Below are 25,944 nucleotides of genomic sequence, written 5' to 3'. Positions count from 1 at the left end.
TTTGTTCATTTTAAATCAGTAATATTCCCACCTACCCTCAATTCATTCATTCTTCAGAAGACTGAAGCTTCCCACCTCTTCCTTAGCAAAAACACGTGCCCTGCCTACACTGAGAAACTGCATTAATTCACCTATTTTGAGGTTCTATTTTTGTGTCCACAGCTCTATATCAGCATAAAGACATGCAGCATAATAACAACAAAAAGACAATTTGTTGTCTTGCTCACTGCAGCAGAATTAGGTCTCAGTTATGAGATCCCCACAGCCCCTGCCATGAGGATTTGGGATGCAGTCCCTCAGCTGGGGGCTGGCCCTGGGCAGCTGGGGCAGCACAGCAAAGACAGCTCTGCCCCAGGGCCCACTGACACAGCCCAGAGAGGAGATGGAACAGGACTCCAGGGGATAAACAACCATTCAGCTGCTTGCAAAATGTAGGAAAAGGATAACTTGCAAAGTTTATTTATGCCAGGTAGCTTTTCAGGGTAATCAGGGGAAAACCAGGTAACAGATATAGTTAGATTCTATGTTACCACTAATACTGAAACAGAACATTGGGTTGGTGGACCATAGTCAGAACAGTGCCTATAAAATCCTGTACCAATAGATAACCATTCTGAGAATAAAGCAATTCCTTTAAATTGTGGGGAAAAAAGTAGGTTTACTCCTCTTGGACATACTATTTTTACCCATGTTGTCGAAAGTTTGTTCCATCCTTTGTCCCACAGGTCACTTATATAATTTTAATTTAAAGATTCCCTTCCATTAAAGCAGACAAAACCAAGTGAAAACACAGATGCTTTCACACAGCTTCTGCTCTGCCTACTGATTCTAGTTTTCAGCAGTGACCTGAAGGCTTGACACAGCTCCTGCAGAACAGCACTCTGCTCTCCTTGTTCAAGTGCTGCAGCACAACTATTCTGATGAAAGCAAATGCTGTCATTGGTTGCTAGTTTACTCTGAATTCCTAATAAATGAGAGGGACATTCTAAATTACACAAAAGATCAAGCAACCAAACTTAATTCAAGAAAAGTCTGCAATTATGCCTACCTGTGACTTCACTGAATCTCAAATATAAAACAGAAAGGGATTAAAAACCCTTCAGATACAAAGAACAGGAATCCAGATTTCAGCAGACGAAACCATGCGGCGATGGCACAAATACAACTGAGCTCTGCACTCTCAAAAGGATGAACAAGCTTCAAACTGTTGCTGCTTGTCTAAAAGCTCCCAGGTATTTTTAAATGCTGCACATTTGTAAGTTCAAAAAAACTCGAGAAAGAAAAATGTGTAAGAAGCTGAATCCTAATGAATTCTCCTAGGTACTTCCTATCTGTTCTCAAATAGACACAGATGTACACTCAGGGAGGGCTGTACATGCACACCAATTTGCTGCTACCAAGGCAGGTGGAAAGGAAAAAAAGGAAAGAGGAAAAAGGAAAGGGGAAAAAGGAAAGGAGGAAAGGGGAAAAGGGAAAAAGGAAAAAGGAAAAAGGAAAAAGGAAAAAGGAAAAAGGAAAAAGGAAAAAGGAAAAAGGAAAAAGGAAAAAGGAAAAAGGAAAAAGAAAGAGGAAAGGAAAGGAAAGAGGAAAGGAAAGGAAAGAGGAAAGAAAAGGAAAAGGAAAAGGAAAAGGAGGTTATTTATCAAATAAAAGCCAAGTTTCCACACTTGTTTCACACCCAGCTTGGTGCCAGCAAGCCTCATCCACAATACAAAGTAAGCTAAACCTTTTCCATGCAAAGTTCCAAAAAAAAAGTCAGTCTTTTTCTGGGATCCAAATTATTTTTCCTCTGCACATTATTCATGTAGTATCTTTGTCAAAACCAGTGAATATGGATAGTCATCTTAAATATTACTGCAGAAAGACTGAACTGCTGAGCACAGTGGTGTCTCATGGGTAAGAAATGGAATGCAGGAAATGTAAGAGGTGGAACTGCAGTAAAGTATTGCTGAAAGTGCTAGGAGACTGTTTTCCAGTCCAACAAGTATGTCAGAGTAAAGCAGTACTCCTTGTTTCACTTCATTGCATGGGAGCAGAAAATAAATAGAATGTAAGTCTGCTTTTAAAGTAATAGTTTTAATATTGATAGGACTAAAACCAGATCCTGTCAGTTCTTACAAAGCACTAAGCCCAGCTGAGAAATCAAGTGTCAGTTAAGCTTACCTTAGGTTGTTCTGCTGGCCTGATGGAATGACACTGTAGTACACTGGCATTCCTGTGGTGGGCAGGCCTTGGCTGGACTGGCTGGGAATGATCACAGGCTGCTGATATGTCTGCTGGGGCACTGCTTGGGAACCTTGAGGCACCGAAACCTGCAATGGGCCACACAGTGAGCTTTTCTCCTGTGACAATACTTCTGCCTCCTGACCATCATCCAGTTGATATAAGAATTACAAAATAACCCCAGAAACTGAAAGATCTGAAATTCTCTAAAACCAGAATAAGAGTGGTAACAGTAGCTAAAATAACAACACCATATTAAAAAAAAAAAACAAACCAACTTTAAGTCTTTTTCCTCCCCAATGGAAATGCTGCCTCCAAAGGACTCCATGAATTAACAAGCTGTTTTCTCTACAATAGAAACTGGAGTGGTGGGAAGGAAACCTTCCAGGCTTTTCTTCCCCACCCTCTGAACTGCAACTGACACAGCACTTGGCTTTCAGCAGCACTAGAACTTGTGCACTTGTGACAAGTTCTTGTTTCTTCTCACTTCATTATGGGTTTGTATCTTTAGCTTCTGTCCCCACAGTCACCTTTGGCACCTGCTTGCAGATTTCTATCACAAAGCAAAAGACTTAAAGAAAACCCCAACACTCGAAGCCACAGAAGTCATTGGAAAGTTATGAATACATTACCCACCTGATAAGATGGCACTGAGGGATATGGAACAATCACACCTTGAATTTGATTCCCAATGTTGTTGTGTTGGCCACTGACTAGATTCTGATTCTGAGACTGCTGAACTCCAACTAAACCCTGGTAGTTTTGCTGCTGGTTGGGCAAAATCTGGTAACCTGAAATTACACATTTAAATCTTACTTTGAAATAATGAACACATTTTAAGCATAGTTGCCTATTCAAAAATACACGTGTAGCATTTTCCAATGGCTTGTTTAATCTGGCAGCTTCACAACAGTTGAACTTATCATGCATATAAAAAGAAGCCAACATTAAAATTAACAGATTTACTCATTTGGATTCAGCATGAAATATTATCCATACTGTTTGCAATGCTGCTCCCACATGCATGCACTATCATTTACACTCTGGCTTACATGCATTAACACCTTGATTGGACAGGTGAAAGCTGGAAGCACTTGAACAAAGCATGCTAGACAGGATCAAACCCAATTCATTGTCTGGTATTGTCAACAAGGCCATTCCAGGTACTTCAGTTTGCAAATTCTACATATGCAAAATTCAGCTTGGACCTCAGGTGCCCCAGGGGTCAGAGCATCTTGACTGCAATTCAAAACTAAATCAGACTTCAGAAAAATTTGCATAAGGCCTGTGTGCAAATCCTTTCCAAAGGGGCAATTTCTTCTGAAATCTGTAATGCTAAAAGCAAATGGGGACTGAGAAAAATCTTCCAAGTTCAAGCCATGTTGGTACATAGTGGAAGATGTTTTATATTCAAAGTTATCTTAGGGACACAACAAAAGATTTTCCTATTCATCCCTCTATGCTGTGTCTCTAAAACAATTTATTATTGTTTAAACTGGTATCCTCTGCTATCTTTCAAAAATTGCCCAAAAAAACCCACCCTACCCTGCCCCAAAACCCAAACCAAAACACCCCAAGCATGAATGCCAAACAGGAAATTTGTGCATTTCTCAAGTCCAACCTAACCTCCCCTTTCCTCTTTTTTTTTTAAAAGCATTTTGCAGGTAACTGCTCCCATGACCCAAACACATGCAGAACACAAGTTCTTTTTCTCTCATGTTCCATCATCCAGGTGTGCACTACTTACCACATCAGCAAAACCCCAACACAGTCAGTGTTTCTGAGACAAAGCCAGTTATCCCTCCAGAATAACAAAACTGGGCTTGTCAAGATGCACTGACGGCAAGAAGAGTCTGGGTTTGAGTTGGACACATTCACAGCCCACTGACCTTGACATTCCCCATGCTCCCTACCTTGGCAAGGAACTATAATAGAGCAAATTTAGCTGCAAAAACTCCCTTGGGTTTTCTTTAAACTGTGCTAAAAAAAGGCTCAGTCTATTCTGAAAGTAATCCAGTTAACATAAAACACCTTTTTGTGAGCAGCACCCTCGGATGTTCATTGATTTTGCCCATACAGTAGAATGAACATTGTGCACTAACAGCCTCAGCAGGCTCTCCATAGAAATTGCAACAATGAACACCAAACAAAGACTGTTAATATTATCAAATATTGCTTCAGAAAATTAAAGGGAAGAAGATTCAGTTTGTTAAAACCAAGACAGCTATTCATTAGAAACACACAACACTATAAATATTTTCAGAGGACTAGGCAAAACTTCAGAACAATACATGCTTGAAGTAGGATTAGTACTTAGAATTCTTAATAACTTAAGTTTGAACTGTGCACAAAATGCCCTTCATATCTGTAATATATAAAATGCTTTAACATACTTTGTTATAAAGTGGTCTATGGCCCCTAAAAAGCAGCAGAATGGGAAGTTGTGCTGTGACAGTGCACCTGCAGTCTGAGCCCCTCATGTCCCAGAAATTGCAATGGACTGTGAGTAGCTCTGCAGCCTTTTCTGGCACTTGCAGAGACAGATCCAATCAATTCTGCAAGCAGAGGGAACTGGAACAATACAAATTGGCTGCCACGAAGGTTCCCCAGAGCGTTCCAAAGAATGCTCTATTTTTAGCTGCAGTTTCACCTCTGCATAGAGTGGGCTGACAGAAATGCAGCACTCAGCACAGACCCCACACCTGCCACAGTACATTGCCCCATTACACAGAAACACTCTGAAACTGGAGGTAAAAATAGGAGCAGGTTTCTTAATATTTACATAATTCAAAAGAAATCACAGTTAAGATAAGAAAAGTTAACTCACAGAATATGGAAATACATTTTCAGAATAATGCATTAGGAGTGAGAAACAGTGTGTATTGAAGAACAGAAAAGCAAGTACAAGCACTCAGTTAATGAGCTGGGAGTTGATGAGCTTGGGTTTGACTATTACAGCTACTGTTACAAGTGGAGTAGTTTTATCCCTGGCTTGTGAAGCAGAAGCCAGTTGAACTGCAGCTGATTCCTACAGGAACTGTAGTTCAGACTGGATTTTTAAACAACCTGCAGTTAGGTCTCGTGGTAACTGGGCTCACATTAACATGGCAATTGGAAATGCTTTTTTTCTCAAGGAGAGTTTTCTTCTCCCAACATCTTTTAGGCAACGAAAGCATTTTTATTAAAAGTAAACCCCCCCAAAATATTTCACCTGAAACCCCTTTAAAAAGGAAGCCAGGAAGCAGCTGAAAAAGAGACCGGTTCACTGTGAGAAATGTAAACCTCTCAGACAGTGTTACGGCCCCGAATCCAACAGCTCATCAATAAAGTCAGGCCACTCCTCAACATTAGACCAGAAGTGGCTGCAGTTGCCATGCTCTCAGAAGCTGCCATCTTTTATCTGAATTTGTGTTTGCAAAGTTATTTCATAGTTAGTAACCACTTCCTGAGATGAACAACCCCCATGGCTTTTGTGTAATGCAAGATTTGTAGCTCTCATTTTTGCCCAGCCACTTTGCTGTATGAGCCAAGTGCTGCCTCTGGCTCAAAACCACACATTGCCAATAAGCACCAACCACTTCAGGTGTAGCTTTGTGTCAAATGAATACAAATATCAATGGTTTAAAATAAATTACAAGGGAGAGAATTTTCAAATACACCATCTTATGAGGTATTTCCAGAACACATAACAAGACATGGAACCATCAGTTTCCAAAATGCTGATTCAAATTTGCCTATGAAGCATTAAATGAGAACCAGCAATAGCTGGAGAGCAGTTTGGAGATTTTCAGTTAAACACTAATTATGCAGTTTCTGGTAAGATCCTTCTTTCTCCCATTAGTGCTGGTAAACACCAAATAACCCAACACTGAACAGAATTATTGGCTGGACCATCCCCATGGTACCTAAACAGGATCTCCTGATGTCAGAGTGCAGGTACAGGGCACATGATCAAAGCAGTAGAGCAGCTGTCTGCACAGCTTGCTTATTTTATTTCTTCCAGGACAGAGAAGGAGTTTATCTGCTGACACTTTTCACCCACAGCCTGTGAAATTCAGTTAAAATATAAAGAGCTAAAAATATACAAGAAAGGAACTTACCCAATAGCAACCAGCTCATCCCTTTGCACCTTATCACCCCATGCTTTCCAATTCAGACTGGTTTGTTTGGGTACAAATGTACATGAGCTCTCTGATTTGGGGAGTTTGTGTGCTGCTCACACAGGGTGTCCCCACAGTGGGAAGTAATCCCCCTTGAGCCTCAGACTTTTTGCTATTAAGTAATTAAAAATCTGAGGAAGGAAAGCAGGTTGTGTAATACAGTTGGGTAACACATCTCTAACACCATGGATAACACAAGTTGCAAAACCAAGCAATTTGTTTTCCTTTGAAAAAAATCTTTGTGAACTGAACCCTGAATAACTCCATCAAGTGTTGCTACTGTTGGAGCACTTCCTAGAAGAAGTGCAGAAGAGGAGCTATCCCTCTTACATGCTGCTTCATAGGATACAAATAAATCCAGTTAATATTTGTAAAAGATGATATTCTATCCTGTTTCTGTAGAGCAACACATAGAGGGGCAGGGGAAGGAATTAAAAAGACCCTCCTGAAGGAAACTCAGAATGATGTTATGGATTAAACTGAGAACTGGTATAAAAATCTGGTCTTTAGGGATCTCTGCCTCCAAACATCACTAGTTACTTCTGGAAGTTTTGACCACAAGTCAAGATATTACTGAGAAGTAAATTTGTTTCAGGAATACAAATCTTTTTTGAGGAAATCACAACAGTATTTAGAAGTACAGATTGTGAGAATAATGGTAGCCTACAGTTAAAATCTGTAAGGAAAAAAAAAAGACAAGAGGAAAGGAAGGAGATGGAAATGAAATGAAACTTGCTAACATTCATAGAAGGGTAAGTCAGTTGAAAAGTCTTTACTAAAATAGGTAACCACATTATATATTCCATCCAATACCTGATACCTTCAATCACAGGACAAAGAGTAAAATAGTATCACCAATATCTTCTGCACAGCACTCTTTTCATGCCACAGCATCTAAGATTGGGATCTTTAGCTCAGAACTTTCAGTTAAGGGACATCTCTTTAATGTCACATCATTTAAAGGTACTAATTTATCTTACTTCGCAAGCTAATCAAGTTATTAGTTATTAAGTCACAATTTTTTGAAATTATTAACTTTTATATTTAAAAAACCCTATAATTAAAGTTACAGCATGAGCCACTCAAAGGAATGGCTTGAATCCCAAGTTCATGCACAAATTTCTCCACCTTAGGTTAGCTACACTTTGTATTTTACATTTGATCCTGTACTTTATTTGAAATTTTACAGCAAAGTAAGTTTAAAATGAAAAAGCAGGAGAGAAACTACCCAAGTGCCCTAGTGAAATGCTGAAAGAGTTGAACAAACCTGTCTGCTGGCCAGGCTGGGGCAGGGCCTGGCTCTGCTGGGTGCTGTAATGGACAGACACAGGGCGGTACTGCTGGCTGGAGTGCGGGTACTGGCTGGGGGTACAGTAACAGGGTGGCATCTGCAAGGAACAGTCAGAGGGTCACTGCCTGCAGGCAGCTTTAGAGAAGCAGACATCTAAATGCAAAATCCATAAAACAAAGATGCAAAGTTTATTAAAAGGTGCAACAGATGTTAAATAATTCAGCGATTCAAAAATCCCTTATACTACATAAATTCCCTCTCTAGCAGCCAATTTCTCTACTTTCCTTGTCGACAGTTTACTTGAGGAAAGTAAACTGAAGTCATTCATCACAAAGCCCATACCCAGAAAGGAGCCCAAGCCCAGCACAGGAGCAGAGCGGCAGTTCCCCAGCAGGCTCAGTTCCCCCCAGCCCTCGGGTGCGTACCTGCGGCACGGGCTGCTGCACGTATCCCTGCTGCGGGAGCACGGGCTGGCCCACGGCGTGCGCGGGGCCCGGGTAGGGCGGGGCGGGCGCGGCGGGCGGTGCTGCGGGAGCGGCCAGGATGAAGCCCGGCTGCTGCGGGGGCTGCAGCACCACGCCGGGCTGGAACAGCGCCGGGCCCGGATCCGCGCCCTCGGCCGGCGCCTGCCGCGCCAGGCTCAGGTGGCTGAACTGCGATCCCAGGTTGTCTTGCTGCAGCCGGGGGGAAAACAGGGAAAAATATATTTGCAAATGCACGTTCGAGGGAAAAGAAATAAAATAGCCAGGTATTTCAGTAAGTTTCGGACAGCACGTCTCACATTGCTGGGCAGTAGCAACAGCAGCCAAAGAACAACAGCAAAGAAGGTGGAACAGTAGCAAATTATCCTCAAGACTGACAGCAGGAGAGAACATCCGTGTTTGGACTTCACTCTTTTCACTGCAAATATTCTGCCTTTTGGATTACATCTGCCTTTATCTACTTATTGTGAGAATTCATATGTCAAAAAGAAAGTTCAGAATTTGTGTCACTAACATTTCCTGACTGGACTCCAAAACTTGAGTGAAAACATCTAACCCCAGTTAAAATACAGGATGCATTAGGATTGCTGAAGTAAAATTTTGTGTTTAAGAGCTGAACATAATGAGGCTTTAATCCTGAGTTAAAAGGTACATTCCTCTAACTTAGTTATTATCCTACATGCAGAGATCAATTATCTTTTCATCTGAAATCCAGTAACAACAGAGAGAAATGTGTTCCAGTGGCTATCCTCTATCTGTGTTTTACTAACATCTGAAAGGATGCCACTGATTGCACTCTGCACTGCAGGGGTCCTGTGGAATCTGAACCTTCTGTTCCTGTAACCCCAAGCTCCTTTTCTTAGCAAGCAATTCAACATCAAATTAGCAACATCCTGAAAATTAGAAGTGATCACTAACTAGCATTGCCTGTTTTTTGCTAAACAGGAAGATTTGGTTCATACTTTGAAAGTGGACTCTCCAAACATGCAGGTACATTAAAACTATTTCAAGACCATCTGGTCTTAGATCATCCTAAGAAGATAGGAATTAATCAAGAGAAATAAGTGCGAGCTCCATCTTTTACTGATTAGCTACATTCACATTTTATGATGTTTTGGTTTTTTAGTTTCCAGGCTAAAGATATTATTAATTATTGTCGGAAATATAAATTTGCATCTCAAATTTAATTTAGTATACCTTTCATATGTATTTAATACATCTTAAAAAGCCTTATTTTCATTAGGTAGTAATCTGACGTTGGTATTTCATTCCTTAATGGTGCCTATTAAATGCAACTATAATGCTTTTCTACATTGAATTCTACATTCTGCTTTTCCAAATCCTGAATTGGAAGAGGAGATATGAGTTTATCTTAGCTCTAAATATGTCTGAAGATAAACCCAACCCACACCACACTGATTTCTGTTACATTACCAGTGTAAGTAAAGTCTGACCTGGTCACTTTGTCCTGCAGTGACAGGTATGGTACAAGCAGGATTCAGCCCTGGAACATGGCATTCCCAATAAATGGAGAAAGCACTCTCCTGGTGCTAGTTACAGAGGTGTTACACTTGGAATACAATCCAAGACCATCAATCTTTTTCATTATGTTACATAAGTTACCATCAGCAGGAATAAATTTTTGAAATTGCCAGGGCACTTAGTATTGGAACCCATTTCCTGAATGGGAAATGCTTTGAAATTACTACAAACAGGAAGGAGTTTCCTTTTCTGCTTTAGCACCCATTCAGACTCTCATTTAACTTCAGAAGCAACATCCCTTTTGAATTCAGCTTAAACTGTATTTATTATAAGACATTTCTGATTAATGTTGAAAATTAGCTGCTGTACAACACTGTGATGAGTTAACCTTGGCTGCCTCCTAAGTGTCCCCCAAGTCCTTCCTCTCATCCTTAGCAATATGGGGAGAGAAAATATGATGAAAGGCTTATGGGTCAAGAAAAGAACAGGAAAATCATTCATCAGTGACCACCACAGGAAGATTAATTTATTTATGGCAATTAATAGCAGAGTAGGATAGTGAGAAGTAAAAACAAAACTAAAACCAGCTTCCCTCAACCTCACTGCTTCTTCCCAGACTCAACTTCACTCCCAAATCTTCTACCTCCTCCTCCAAGTATCAGAAGGGATGGAGAATGGGGCTTGTGACTGGTTCCCAGTCATGTATCTACTGCTTCTTCCTCCTTACTCTTCTGCTCCAGCACGGGGTCCCACCCACAGGATACCATCCTTCACAAACCTCTTCAATGTGGGTTCTTCCCAAAGGCTGAAGTCCTTCAGGAGTGGAGTGCCCTAGTGTGGGACCTACCAGAAAACCTGATCCTGAAGGCTCCAGCTTCCTTCAGAGCATCCATGGGATGCTCCAAGGGCTGCAGGGTGATCTACTCCACCATGGTCCTCCATGGGCTTCAAGGGGAGGATCTGCTTCACAAGAGTCTCCTCTCCAGGCTGCAGGCTCTGCTCCAGCACCTGGAGCACCTCCTTGCTTTCCTCCCTCTGGCCTCTGTATCTGTGGAGCTGTTTCTCCCTGCTGTCCCTCACACCGTTTTCCAAGCACACTCAGAGGTGCCACCAGTGTGAATGACTGCCTCAGCCTGGGCTGTGCAGGGTCAGCCCTGGAGCTGCCTGAAATGGGCTCTGTCCAACGTGGGTCCCTGCAGCTCCCTGCTCCAAAAGCTTGCCACATAAACCCAACACAAACATGCACTCAGCAGAGTATCAGAGCAGACTTTGACCTGTTCACATCTCCCTAGTTCAATCTAATCTGGTTCAGATTCTCCCTTGCATAACAACTCTCCTTTACTAAGTTTCAGTTTCACTTCCTGTGACTTTTTTTTTTCCCTGTTTTTTGATAGACTAAGATACTTCATTTCCAGCTTCTACTTATTAAACAATAGATACTAGAGAAGTGGGACTGTTGAAAATTCTACCAGAGAAGCTACAAAAAGGTAACCAGAAAAAATCAGAGCAACTGATCCCTCAGAATGTATTAAGGTTTAGCAGAAGAGTGAGCAGACAAGGAAACAATAGGAAGCAATGGAAAGAGGTTAATCCAGAGACATAAAAAGGTACTGACTGGCTAATGAAACAGCACTGAAAAGCTTTCTTTACAAAGGGAAAGGGAAATAATGTATCTCAAAATATAGAGATATATCTAAATAGCATAAATTGCAGGTATTCCTGCTGAATGTGAAACGTTCCCATCTCGGGCACTCAGGTGCTGTGTCACTGAGAGCCAGTCACTGCCCTGTACCACACAGCACTGCAGCAGCCAAGCAAAGGGCAGCAGCCACCAGAGGAGCCTGTGCAAGGAGCAGAGAAAGAAGGTGTAATACCACAGAGTATTGCTGTGCAGAGGAGGCTGGCAGCAGCGGGGGTGGGTACGACACTGCAGAGTACTGGACAGGCTGGGAGGAAGGCTGCAGAGCCCGCAGAGGCTGCAGAAATAACAGGGTTATGAACAAGGTTAACAACAGAGTGACAGAAGTGAAAACAAGTCTTTTGTAACAGAGAAAAGCAACTGTGCTCCAGAAGAGCAACTCGCTCCACTCTCAGAAACAGAATGGATACCTCTATTTTCTTAAGCCTAAGACTGCATAGAATGAAAACAGAAATAACTCTGAATATCTTAGTCTCCCATAAGACATCCATTGCTTTATTTGCAAATATACACTATATTAGCTATCTCAGCAAATTGCTTCTATTTAACATTTACTGTTTCCTTCAGAGAGACTAAAAACTCCACACACATTTTAAACACGAGTTCTTTCAAAGCACCTAAAGGCAGAATGAATTTACTACTAACCATGGGTTTAAACATACTACTTTCAATTATTCAACAGCACTAAAGTATTTTCTCTAGATATTTATCATTGCTCATAATATTTCAGGTAGGTTTAATTCCAGCATCCATTGAGATGGTAATCAGAGAATTAGTAAAGAATTTGTGAAGAAAATAGCCAATATTACATACACACTTCTGTGGACTAGAAAGGGTACAAATGAGATCTTTTTCAAAACAGACCAGCTCTACTGTGGCATACCCAGCTATCTGAATAGGTTTAAACAGGGAAAACAAACAAAGGTAAAAGGTTTAGATGAAGTTCTATAAATAAATTTTCAATAAATTTAAGAACCATCTGAAAATACCACAGGAGACTACAGCCAGTACCTTGGTGCCTGAAATAGCTGCTGTGGAGAGGGAGAACCCTCCCTTCTCCTGCCCAAGCATTTTGCTTTTCTTCTCCTTCTAGGGCTGGGGCAGTCTTTAATCTGGCCTATTTTACTAAACTCTTGCACAAGGCAAGGATAAAATACATTTTGTACTCGTGTGTGTGGTTTTGTGAGCAGAATATGCTGAAGTGTTACTCAGGAGAAGTTCATGCTGTACCAGTCCTGAGCTACTCCTACTGTGCCATGACTCCTGCTTGTGCTGTACAGGCCAGGAATTTATCTGGCTGAGAAACAACCCTGGGACAAGAAGCCCAAGGTTCCAGTTGGATTAACTCTTCCCAGCTGCCAACTATATTGCTTTTAATGCCTGGGTAGCTCCACAGTGCAATTAGGGATGAAGGCAGAATCTCTTGTCCTTGGTTACAGAATATTTTCATATCAGTATTTTGAAGAAGAGGCTGCCTACCATGCTCAGGCATGATCAGAGCTGACATTTCTGAGGATTGGGAGGGAAAAGGCCCAGTTCCTCTTGTGTGTGTGACCGTTCTCCCCATGCAGTGCAGAGGAACAAACACCCCCCACCCTGTTCCCAGCACTGAGTGGGAGCCCCGGGGTCCCTGAGCACGTGTTTGACAAGTGCACCTGTGAGAGGACGGCGTTGGCTCCGGGCTGGTGCTGGCTGGGGCTGGGCAGGGCTGGCTGAGGAGCAGCTCCAGGCACTTGGCTCCTACCAGGCTGCTGAGGCAGGGGAGGGTTGTACACCACCGGCGTGCCATCGGGATTGAGGAACGGCTGACCTGCCCGGGAAACACAGCAAACACAGCAGCTGCACCACCTCAGCTGGGAGAGCACAGACAAACCACTCACAGCAGGCAACATCAATGCAATAACAACACTGAAAAATAAGGGAAGTCAAACTGGTTCATATGACAGGTTCATGCCAAATGCCCACAACCATAACAGCAATGACTACATGCAGCTAAAACCCAAAACATTGAAGCTAAACAAAGATACCCCAGTCTTTACGTAGTGAACACACATAAAAATTTCTTATAAGCTACTCATCTTGAAACTTGATTTTTAACCAAGTAGATTGAATATGACAGGAGCAATAAAGGAAAACTCTACTAAAATACTGTTTTAAGGATATCTTAAAAATTTTCCTCCTTTAATAAATTTGAAAACCAGTCAGAACACAGGAGAGCTTAAAGGCAAATATTTTTTGAAAACTATATAAGGCAATAGCTGCCCTGGTATTCCCATGACTGCTAATGAGATTACTGATAAAGGATTCTCCTCCCCTATTCTTAGATTAATTGGCTTTTAGCTTTCAAAATAAATAACACAGAATTATTCTCCTATTTAATAACTTGCAACCTCAATATTACAGCAATAGGCCAATAAAAAATAATTGAAAAATAAACTGCATAAATTAGAAAAAAGCCCAGTGACTTCTTTCTGTGCCTGGGCTGGAAAAAACCAAACCAAATCTAAGGAACAACAGCCTGGCTGGCAAGGACCTGTGCCTACCTGCTTAGTGACACGTGTCCTGCATTGCCTTATTCTGATGCTTAAAGGGCACAACACTGATGTAAATTTTTCCCTCCTCTGATTTATTGTTCTTATTCTTTCTAGAGCCTAAAGTCTCTGCACCCTGTCAAAGCAGACTATTGCTCCTCCAGACTTCTTGGTGCCATCATATTAAATGCAACTGCCCAACATAAAGAGCAGAACAGTAACTGAAGAAAGGACTGAGGAATTCATGGCAGAGGGAGCATGAACAGACTTGCTAAAATAAGCTACAGCAGCTGGACTGCAGCTCATCAGGTGATGCTCAACTGAGCTTAGGAGATTTCTCTTCAACACTCAAGAACTGAGAATGTCCACATCAATAAGGACTCCAATTTTCTTATTTCCTTCTACTATTTCCTGCTAACCACCAGAGCTTCACTTATTTCTTGTAGTGGCTGGCTAAGAGCTGTCTTTTCCTAATTACCAAGGCACAGATTCCTCTGTCAGAAACCCTGAGGAACCAGTCAGTCTCTGCTTTGGCTGGCATTGGAACAGTAAAGCCAGAGAAACAATTACAGTATATGATGATTTGAGTACATTGGAAATCAAAATTTATCTGCCCCTAAACGTTCCTTGTTCTCCAAGTGTTCTTTGTCTTCTGCTAGAAGCTCATTAGACATTAACATAATTATCAAAGACTACTAATGAACTTAACTCCAAGATGACAAATACATTCTCCTCCAAATCCAATGGCTATCTATGAAAATTACAGCAACTCATTTGTAACCAAATTTTTAGCAATTGACTCATATTAAGGAAAAAGAGGACTTTATCTATTTCAACGTTATACCTTCTAGTGAAAGAAATTATTTACTACATTTAACAACCCCAATGAGAAACATTTTGCTTCAAACACCATGTGCAATTATATTCAAGCATAATCAAGTCCATCTACAGAATGATGGTAAGTATATCCTGAAGTATTTTATTTTCTACAATGAAAACAAATAATTGTACCAAAATTACAAGATAAAATTTCCTAAAATTATGATCTTTTACATTAAAGGTAAATTAAAATTTTCAGTATTTCCTAATTTTTAAATTTTTAAAAGTTTGCCCTGAGAGTGCTAACTCATTATTTAATCTAGACAAGTTATTACAAATCTCCTTGCATCTACATTATGAAGTAAGAATTTCCTACTACTTCCTAAAAAAGCAGTATTGGCCAATTACACCAACACTGATTTAATCCTGTTTTCAAGTGACAAGGACAAGTTTAGAAATAGTATTTCATCCTGTGCTACTTTCTTTCATTTGTGTTAACTCAGTCTTGAGCATAGAGAGGTGAGTACATTGCATCAAAAAAAAAAAAGAAGGATGATAAGTTCTTTCAAGTCAATATAAATCCTTTCTCAGGCTGTCTCCCCTCACTGAAACTGTGTTATAGAAACACTGGAAAGGACGTTTTCCTCTCCTGAAAAAAGCTGAAACAATTAAGTTATTCTGTGTTCTGGATAGTAAATCATACAATTTTCCTATTTCGTGCAAGTCACTCATATACGTAAGTTAAAACTCTTCTAGAGAAAATCATGTGAGTTTACTCATTCCTTTGATCCTCCAGTCATGCTTCCTTGTTAAATAAAGTGCATTGAATGAACACAACCACATTAAAAAAACAAAGAGAAAAATAAAGGACAAAGGACAATACTGACATGAAGCCTTTTGCAAGCACTCGTGCATTTTTCCACGTTCCCCAGTGTAACAGAGACTCCCCCAAGCATGTACCAACCTGTCTGAGGGTTGACCAGCACACTGCCAGGCGGGATGCCTGCTGCTTCCAAGGGAAGCAGAAAGAAGCTACTGCCGGCAGCAGGTGCCACTTGCCCGCTCATGCCACCATCAAAGGACAGAGAGTTACTAGAGCTGCCAGGTGGGTACACGGCAGTGCCAGGGGAGGGCTGGCTTAGAGCTGCCACTGGGAGAGGCTGCTGGCTGTGAGAGAGAGAACCCGTGGAGGACCCTACACTACTAGAAGACTCTGAACCTAGGAGAGGAGTAATGAGAAATTGGTTTTACCTAGAGACAGTAACATCAAGCTCACTTTAAATATACACTTGTAAGTGCTCACCCTGAAAGCTCAGCATTAAGCACATTATTCACAGCAGCCTGGTCAATGGATTCCCCCTCCATCTCCCCTGGAATACCAATACAAGGTCCCTTCTGTGAACCAAGGGTCAATTCAGCACTGCTTTGCACTGCAAAGGCTTTCATATCTAGCTTGGTTTTCTGGCCAGAAAATGCACATTTGTACCTCCAGAATTCATGGAAGTGGTTGGTCATTAGTGCAAGATAGTGGAGGGGATGCACTGAGGCAGTGACTCCCAGCCCCAGCTCCTGCAGCTGTGCAGGGAATGCAGCTGCAGGGCCCCGCTGACCCTGTGGATTTGCTGGCTAAAGCCTCATGCCCTGCACACAAGCAAGGACCAGTTTATTTCCACTGCTGGGGGTCAGATGTTCTCTGACTCACCTGCTGGACAATTTGCACTATACTAAAACCCTCAACACTGTTTGTTTCCTCCTCTGACAATTTGCAGGCTGAAATCAAGAATATAGCTAGAAAAAATGAAATGAGGCTAAGATTGTAGCTTTAGCCTGGCTTTATGCAACAATTCAAATTTCAAAGGAGAATAAAACAGCCAATTGAAATATCAGTTTGAAATATCATTCACAGATATGAATTACTATAAACATTGCAAGGCAGTGGAGAACCAGACCCTGAGCTTCCTAAAAGCCAAGACATGCAGCTAAAAGAAATATTCCAAAAGTCCAGTATGGAGAGGTCTGTGGAACTGCTGTTCCCAGATCACCTGACACCTGGAGCTTTAGGTACACCATTTAGCAAAGACCTTGTAAGAAGTGTGTGATACTTGCAGTACTTGGAAACAGAATACAGTTGTTTAAATTTACAAACTCCCCATTAGCAGCCTCTATACAATCTAGAAGAAAAAGAAAGACTCAAAAAGCTCTCAGATGGAATTTATGTACTGCTTGAAGTTACTCTGCAATCCCTTATAAAAGTTGCTAATTGTAATCCTTCAACTTGTGTTTACAAAGAGACCATAGCTTGAAGCATTGGCCTTTTTTATTGCTGAATTAAGTGAAATCAAAGCTATTAATTATAAACTGGGTGAGACAGCACATCCCAGCTCTGTAAAACCATCATTGCCTGAGCAGAGTTACTTGGATTCATTTCCAAGTGTGTTCACTTCTAGATTATGCAGAGAAGTGAGGCTGAAGCCATTGTAACCAGAGCCAATTCCATCCCCGAACAACATGAACAAACCTGGAACTACATGAAGCAACAAGCATCAAGGTGGGCATTCCCAGCCTGGAATGTCCAAATTCTCAGAATGCCAAAATAAAGACTCCAGCAAAAATTTTAAGAATCCATTTATGTTCTTGAAATTTAGCCAACAAAGATTTCTAAGAATGTATTTTATTGTCAGCTGCAGTTTCTTTTCAAGCTGTGCCAAATAACATCACTACACTGCTAAATGGAATAACTCCATATGATGGCACAATTTTACAGCAGAAATACCTTGAACTGGTTTGGGTCATTTTTTTATACAAGTATACAATGGACAAACAGAATTTGTTACTGTTTTACTACATTAATATATAGCAGTGTGGCCATATGCCTAAAAGGCAGTAGTGGTTTAAGAAAAAGCAAAAAATTTAAATAGATCCTCTTTAAAAACCAGTTTTATAAATAAGATCAAAGCCAATACTAATAAGGTAAGCAATTATATTCTGCTTTTTTATAGTTCTGTTCCAAATTCTGAAGCAGCCACCAATAACACACCCATGTATTACAAGCCTGAAAATTCCCCAGAGATTAGCAACTGCAACAAATTATGTTGGCATTTGAAATACAAATATTTACTAAATTTCATTTTTGACCCACAGAAGATTCATTCCCATATTTTCTGAGATTTTGTTTTCACATTAATTACATATTAACCCCCTCTGAAACCCTGACTCTTGTAAGTATTTTTGAATTTGAAAATTAAACAGTAAACTTCATTCCACTGACCTCATTTCTCAGCAATCTAAAAATTAAGTAAGCATTTGAACCATATTCATTTTGATTTAACAAAAGAAAGAACACAATAAAAATAACTACCAATTCATAGGCTTTAATGCTGTTTTATCTGATTTGATAGCAGTACAGAATTTCCTAAGATGTTGCAATGCAGTTTTGTGTAGCCATGATATTTTCTGAAAAATCCTTTCCTTAGGATTTTTTCTCCTGAAAAGCTGAGAGGCCTCAGGAACAAAATGTAAACAATGGTTATCTGCTGCTGTGGAATGCAACAGGTGCATCTGTGATTGGTCTCATGTGGCTGTTTCTAATTAATGGCCAATCACGGTCAGCTGGCTCGGGCAGAGAGTCTGAGACACAAGCCTTTGTTATCATTCCTTCTTTTTCTATTCTTAGCCAGCCTTCTGATTAAATCCTTTCTTCTATTCTTTTAGTATAGTTTTAATATAATATATATAATAAAATAATAAATCAAGCCTTCTGAAACATGGAGCCACATCCTCATCTCTTCCCTCATCCTAAGACCCCTGCAAACATGGTCACAGTTTTGCCCCACTGGAAATTGAGACCTGAACCTCAAATATTTTATACTAAAATATTTCTGGTAAAAAATGTTTCCAAACCCTTTGCATGAGATGAAAGGCATTGGCACACTTGGAAATTCTCCTTCCAAAGCCGGAAGCGTTCGCTGCATTTGTCACATAATGGCTCTATGGCTGGGTCTGTAGGTGTATCCCGAGGGAATGAATGCAGGGAGCCTGCCCACTGGGAACACCAGGCATGCATGCCCACCTGGCTCAGCCCCAGAGCCCGCCCCGAGGCTGCTGTACCTGCTTTGGACAGCCCACCCTGCTCATGCCCCGAGGCTGCTGTACCTGCGTTGGACAGCCCACCCTGCTCAGCCCCAGAGCCTGCTGTACCTGCCTTTGGACAGCCCACCCTGCTCAGCCCCAGAGCCTGCTGTACCTGCTTTGGACAGCCTGCCCGTGCTCTTGCTGCTGCCAGAGCTGTCCCCGCGGCTGAGCACGGAGATGCCGCTGAAGCTGCTGGCCTTGGTGACGGCGGGTTTCAGGTTGCGCAGGGAGCTGTCCGAGTCCGTGCTGCTCCAGGGCCGCGGCTCTGTCTCCGTGCTGCTCTGGTGGCTGTTGGCCGATCTCCCCGATGCCTCCTTATTGATTCTGCAAGTTACAAACTCAACTGTTAGCACGAGCAGTGCTTGCAAAAGAAGGGGAAAAACAAACAACCAAAAAAAAAAAATCCCGAAAAACAAGAAGGAAAAGGTAAATGCATGCAGAATACTTTGGGTTTTGTTTTTTTAAAAAAAAGCATCAAATACCTAAGTATCTGTCGTCTTTGTTGTGTACTATTAGTTTCTTCCTCCTGGATTCTGTTGACATTTTAATAAGATAGCTTAATATTTATTAAGAAAATAGGAAGACAAAACAGAATTAAACAGCAAATTTTCTTACCTTTTATCAGTGAAATAATTCTCTTGGGAACACAGGGACTGAGGGGCAAAGAAGTGCAGAAATTAATATGAATGGCATTTAGAACCCCTACTACAGCACACACAGCAATCTGGCGTTTTCTGCATCGTACACAGACTTCTACAGCACCCTCTTTGTATTAAGCTGCCTGAAAAACTTTACCTGTTGGTGAACAGTTTCCATGAGGAAACAAGACAACATAAAAAGGCCCACGTGCAGGAGATCAAAGTCAGCATGAGGATAGTTACAATGCTGAGTTGGTTTCTATCAGACTTTTTCTGAAGTTACAGTTCTTCCCTTGGGCCTTTGGTGCCTTCTGTCACTTGCAGCTGGTGTGTGATTCCCAGGGCTGTCCCAGCACCTGAGCTGCCTCATCTTCTGCTGGGAAGGGTGGAGGGAGAGAGGCCACTGCTGCTGCAGTAACTGCTCAGTGCCCTGGGTACCAGTCTGGGTGAGCTACAGAGCACATAGAACACAACCAAAAAGGCTGCTCCTGACTCAAATGATGTTGTCCTTGACTGTGACTCCCAACATCTGGCACAAAGCTTCTAAGGGTTTAATACATAGTAAATTAAAATGCAAAAGGAAAATGTAATTTTATATCCAAAAGTCCATTATTCTTGTTTGCAACTAAGGTGAACAAAAAAATATAAATTAGCCTCTCAAGAGCTCATTACTCTCTTTGGAATCTGGTTTTGGATGTGCAAGAGTTATAGATAAATGTCAGAAGTGGATTATTAAAAGTAACACGTATATTTAAAGACATATTTGTTCTGTTTCACTCAATATAATTATTATTTGCAATTGAATTGTAGCCTGTAATGTTGTCCTGTAGGGTATCTCCAGTCAGGAGATCAGATTCCTGACAAGAATTTCACATATGGGACCTCAAATTATTTTACTGTGACCACTCATAATGTGGCTGCTATAGATACAAGTGAGAAAAGAGTTTTTTTGTTTTTAATTTGCTTGGGGTTTTTTTTCTTTTAATTATTGCTCTGAGCAACTGATATGATTGCAGTACCAAAAATCTATGACTTAAATTGCAGTGAGGGACAAAACAATGAAAAGGAGGGAAATGCATAGCACTAGGTAACACTAGAGAACACTCCTCAATAATTCTTGGGTTGTTTGAGTTTCATACAGCAGTGATTAGACAAAACAGATTTCTCAGAAACTGCAATATCATTTAAAACTCACTCAGGTCTCACTCTCTTATCTGCTCAGTGTCATTCAGAACCAGTTTCCTGGAAAGCCACCTGTGCATGTATGTGTGTGAAGGGTTCATAGAAAACAGTGCCAGACTGGTTTAGATACGTACATCTTGTGCAAATATCCTTTCTCTAGCTCTCTGATATTCTTCTTCACGTTCTTCTATAGATTTACTTCTTCTGTCATCTTTTAATCGTATTCTCATCTAAATTAAGTGGTACAGTGTTATTTTGCAAAGCAAAACAGTAAGAATGCACAGTCAAACACAGCAAGTGGAAGGAATAAGCCATGTGTGCTTTACCTGGTTGTCATCTTTGTCTAAACTAGAGTTATCTCTCTTAAGGATGTACCGCTTCTGGAAGTCATCGCTCTTCTCATCCTTTATATGCTCACAAAACTTTTGGTCAGGTCTGAGAAAAGTTGTTACAAACAAAATATTTATGGTTTTGTAAACATATTGTACACACAGTGGAAGAAACTGAAATATATTCAGGTGTAATTTAAAATATACTTCATATTCTAACTGAAATAAATAGACTTTGGCTGTCTGGGCAATGGAAAATATACGGTGCACCCCTGACAGGTCCTGTCCTGAGGCATAACAAACCTGCTTTTAAAAACCTCTTCCTCCTTTCAAAGCTTTTGCTGCAACTCCCAGTTAAGGTGGGAAGTAAACCACATGCCCTTGGGGAATCAGAAGTGCTTTTGAATCCCAACTGGTGCCATGCAATGGATATTGGGCATGCATGGAAGTGAAGACAGGTGTTTGCCGCTAGAGCCGCAATACCTCAGAGGTCATTTCAAGGGAAAACAGAAGAAAGAAGGTAGAGGAGAAAGCACTGAAACTTAGAAACTTCTAAAACAAAATTAAGCAGAAATGAGTAAGAGAAGAACAGTATAATGCAGGCAAGCAAGAGCTTCACACAGTCATAGGGAGAGAGTGAAGCAACAGATTATAAATAATGCTTTGGTATTTTATCTGCTTTGTGAAAGAAAAGTGGTATTTTGCAAATCCTTGTTATTAAAGAGAGATACCAAGTACCTGAATAGTAAAATGACTGCTATTGTAACAGAAGAGCTCAGACAATCAGGAAATATTTGTCTAATGGAGGACAGAATAAATGTATGCTCTTCTCTATTTCTGTGATTTATCATTACCTAGGACTTCTGGAGGGAGTGAGGGGAGCTTTTTCTACGAAACAGCCAGCCCTGCCTATTGGGTACTGGCTGTCCAAACATAATTAGCAGGCATTTCAGAGAACCTTTAGACTGTCTTACCTCTTTCTTTTAAAGGTCTCTGAATTTACTGCCCTGCAATCACCAATCCCACTCCACTGAGACGTGCCAGTGTGCACTGGGTGGTTGATGTCAGTAACATCCCTGCTCGGCGAGGGAGCCGCGAACCTGCCTATGAGGAAAAGGTAAGTTTGGCTTTATTCCACATGGAGCAGATCTCCAAGGTTTTCTTTCTAAATTCTTATTTTGTATCCAAAGTGATTTAAAATAAGAATATTGAAAACATCAAGAATCTTTATGTCTACAGGTTAGATGAAATGCCTGCTAATTAGTAACTACACCTACAGGGGCTTCCAGAGGCCACAAGCTATTTAAATATGGTCTAAAAAATTTTTAAAAGCATAAATGAAATAATCTTTTATTAGTTCTTATTCCACAGTTGAAGTGGTAGACTGAAGCTTCAGTATAGAGATACTGGTAGATACAAAAGCAACAGATTTGAAATGTTTGGCTTTCTAGGTCAATTGAGATATAGACTGTACAGCCAAAGCAAAAACACATACATAATTAATACAAGTATTCAACATACATTTAGGCTCTCTATATATTTCTAAAATTTCTGAGGACACACTGTTTACCTAAGTGCAATTTCAGTGTGGCATATCATTTCAGTCCTACTGACTCTACAATAGGGTGGATAATTAGATTTTTTTCTCCCAAAGCTATAGAGTGTACCTAGAGACTGAGATTAGGATATGCAGGCACTGTCAACTCCTGTTTTCATGTTCAAGACCAACAAAAAACGGTGTCAGGTAAATGCTTTAAGTTAAAACTAGAAACTAGGTGGCATAAATATGTCAACACATTAGACCTTTGTCTTTTTGAGAGAGAATGAGGAGACAGAGCAAGTGCAGAGAATGGAGAGAACAGCTGGGTCCCTTGAATGAAAACCTCAATTCCACACAGGTTTCAGAGCTGCTGTGGCCCCGGTGCTATCTTCTCTGCAATATGGATTTTCCTGGAGCTTTCTCCAAGAGCTCCCCAGCCCTCCCAGTAAAGCAGCACACCATGGCTTGTTAACCTGGTTGACATTTTCACTGATGTCTGTCTTTCCTGATATGTTTATTTGTAAGGCCATGAGAGATCTGTAAGCAACATTATTCCAACAGAAGAACTTCAACAGCTGAATTTTCCCAGCAGAATTTTACAATACAAAAGCCACAGTTGTGCAAGTCCCCTCCCTTCACCAAATCAGAAATGACCCTGTTCTGAGATAAGAGCTGGCTCTGCTATCCAAAAGAAACAAAGAATGCACTTTGTACACTTTACTGGTGTAAATCTTTAAACAAATAAACAGTTGCTATAAATTCGCATTTCACAGAAACAAAATTAGCAATGCATCTCTGCCAAAAAAGCAACAACTTAACCCAGAGATAACATCCTTCTTTCCCCAAAAGAATTCTAACAGATCGCATTATTACACAGCAAGAACATGAACAGGAAAGAGCTCTCAACTACCTCTCCTTGATGCCTGCTCCCAGAGAGGAGACAGACCTCACCTGCTACAGCATCACTGCCTCACATATCCCAGTGTTAGAGCTATGAATCAAAAGGGTTTTTCAAGGCTTTGACACTTACATTCTTGTATTGCTAGTTTTATTTACTATGACTGACTTCCCACTCTGGTCCACGTTGTGCTCTAATCCAAAGTAAGCAGCTACCCTGTGCAACAGCATTCTATGGTAAGATGTCATTGGGGGAAACTTTTTTCTTGGTACTCTGGAAGAAAGGAATAGTAGCTTTATTAAATAAACAGGAACACTCTTGAATTCTTTTTTCCTATGAGAGTACAGTACTTACTCATTATTACCAATGAAATCTAAAATTTCCTGTTCTAATTTCAGCAGCATCATTCTGTCCCTGAAAATAAAAACACAGCAACTCACATATGAGACACTCCAATAACTGCAGTTGTATTCATGTTAAGAATACACAGATCAGGGCTGTGATCAAGGGATGATGGCAGACTGGAAATAGGACCAGCAGGTGTCAAATGCAGAATTTTTAGGACAAGGTATTCTTTTTTTGCTATTTTGCATTGAACCATGCTGTTTTGCTCTCAGATATCAGAGTACACAGATCCTCCAAGAAGTCCCTGCCCAGGAGGCTCAGCAGGAAGCACAGTCATGGAGAGGACAGGCTCCAGGAGGAAAAGCAGGGCTGAGGTGTTCCTTGCTGCTTGGTGTGGGCAGGGAGTGTGCAGAGGCCTCAGCTGGCCCTTGGATTGTGAAGCACATCAGGGGATCACTGAGAAAGTGGTGGGGGCACTTCACCAACAACCAAGGGCTTAAAGCTGGCACATGTGGCAATGTGCTGACATATTAGAAAAAAGCTAAAACTCAAGGTGGTAGGAAGGAACACTCTTCCTGAAACTGCTTGCACTGGTTTGAATAAACTTTTAAGATGCAATGAAATCCAGTGATGCACAGTTCATAATCTGCACACCAAGTAACCAAGTTTCCCAGTCACTGAGCATGGGAACACATGGAGCTCTGCACTTACAGTTCCTTGTTTCCACTGGGATGCTTCATGGCTTCAAACAGGAACCAACTACTAAGTCTCACAGAGATCTGTGCTTTCTGAATTTACTCTACAAGACTATGGCTTTGGCCATATGATGGTTCATGTCACATTTATTCTGAATAAAATGGAATGCAAATAAATTACCACATTGGAAGTCCTACCTATAATATGAGTGAATAACAAGTAGCAGTGAAGCAGCTTTTGTGGCAGAGCACAATTGCACCAAGTTAATTCCTTGCCTTGCACTATGCCACAAAGCCAGCACAAAACCCCAGTGAGGCAAAGAACAAACAAGACAGGGACAGACTGCAAACCTCAGAGCAACAGAACCAGGTCAGCACTGCTGCTAACAAATGATGGACTTGGATTAGGTCAGATTTGGTTTCTCATGTGCAGAATGAAAATCTCTAGCTACAGTTATATGGTACAGCTTTAAGAAATGCCTTTATCTATAAATTCAGTGCAAGACAGATTAGGGTCAGAGAAGGCAGTTTGGTCTAACAAGCAGGTGCCAAGACAGTGCAAGGTTTAGAGACAATGTACTGAAGTCCATTCAGGGAGAGAATTGCACATAGACTGAACACATCATTTGCATATTAAGCATTAAAAGTATTTAAACCACTTCAGTGTCCTGAACCTCTGCTCAAAAAGCAAACCAATTACAGTGGTGTTTTAGACAGTCTGCAACAGAATCTTACCCTGAATAACTGACATGGAGAGTTAGACATTTAAGAGGGGGAAAAAATAAAACCACAAACAAACAAACAAAAGCAGGTAGTGTGATGCTTCAGGCAACAAGAAGAAAGAAAAACATAAAGAAAGTTGCCATTATTGATTCTTACCTGGGATTGTTTTTTAATGTATTTACTAAAAATTCATGAAGATCTATACCAGTGGAATCTGTATACTCCTGGCTGGAATCTAAGGGCGAGGGGGAAGAGAGCAAAATTACACTGAAGAAGCTGTTTTCCAATTATTGCTGTACATACTATATATGGATCAATACTATATAACCATTAAGTGCATTGTTGCCAAAATTAAATGCTTGCAGTTTCCAGGAGAAAGGCCCACAAGTCAAAAACAAAACAGAAAATCCACCACCACCCACTATCCCCTAATTCAAGAGTAATGCAGAAGCAGGAGTTTCAGTAACATCACTATTAATAACACCTGGCTGTATGTTGTGAAGCAGGTAATCACCTGGAGAGACCCAATTTCCACCAGCCAGCCACATCTTCCCTCTATCCCACACTGCAGTGTGTGCACATATCTGTGGAGCAGCAGCAGCCCATCTACTCAGCCACTGGATGTTGCCCAAAGAAATGTTGTAATTCAGAATGTAAGTTTAACCTTCACAAAGTGGTGTTTTGCACTACTAAAAATCCTTGTTCTGTTGGGCTTTGTTTGCACAACATCATGATTAGATGACTACTTTTTCCAAAAGTAGTCTCAACCTTTCCCC

The 25,944-nt window shown here is 40.9% G+C and overlaps 1 protein-coding gene across 1 annotated transcript in view; it reads right to left on the bottom strand.

Annotated features, from left to right (window-relative positions):
* Positions 1 to 25,944, bottom strand: part of R3HDM1 (R3H domain containing 1) — a 79,667-nt gene that overhangs the window by 8,981 nt on the left and 44,742 nt on the right. The window contains exons 7-21 of the mRNA XM_054278174.1: positions 25,325 to 25,403; positions 23,760 to 23,819; positions 23,538 to 23,678; positions 20,965 to 21,073; positions 20,773 to 20,868; positions 19,434 to 19,471; positions 19,301 to 19,351; positions 18,931 to 19,142; positions 15,652 to 15,906; positions 12,993 to 13,147; positions 11,513 to 11,614; positions 8,100 to 8,348; positions 7,651 to 7,771; positions 2,860 to 3,014; positions 2,164 to 2,312 (exon numbers count right to left, since the gene is read on the bottom strand). Coding sequence (XP_054134149.1) covers positions 2,164 to 2,312; positions 2,860 to 3,014; positions 7,651 to 7,771; positions 8,100 to 8,348; positions 11,513 to 11,614; positions 12,993 to 13,147; positions 15,652 to 15,906; positions 18,931 to 19,142; positions 19,301 to 19,351; positions 19,434 to 19,471; positions 20,773 to 20,868; positions 20,965 to 21,073; positions 23,538 to 23,678; positions 23,760 to 23,819; positions 25,325 to 25,403 — 1,972 coding nt within the window. The remainder of the gene's footprint in view (positions 1 to 2,163; positions 2,313 to 2,859; positions 3,015 to 7,650; positions 7,772 to 8,099; positions 8,349 to 11,512; positions 11,615 to 12,992; positions 13,148 to 15,651; positions 15,907 to 18,930; positions 19,143 to 19,300; positions 19,352 to 19,433; positions 19,472 to 20,772; positions 20,869 to 20,964; positions 21,074 to 23,537; positions 23,679 to 23,759; positions 23,820 to 25,324; positions 25,404 to 25,944) is intronic.

The sequence above is a fragment of the Melozone crissalis genome, unplaced genomic scaffold (assembly GCF_028551555.1).
Source record: "Melozone crissalis strain CALT ecotype California unplaced genomic scaffold, PUWL_Pcris_2 ptg000023l_1, whole genome shotgun sequence".
NCBI lineage: Eukaryota > Metazoa > Chordata > Aves > Passeriformes > Passerellidae > Melozone > Melozone crissalis.
The sequence above is the reverse complement of the archived record's forward strand: the minus strand, read 5'-3'. Positions and strand labels throughout refer to the sequence as shown.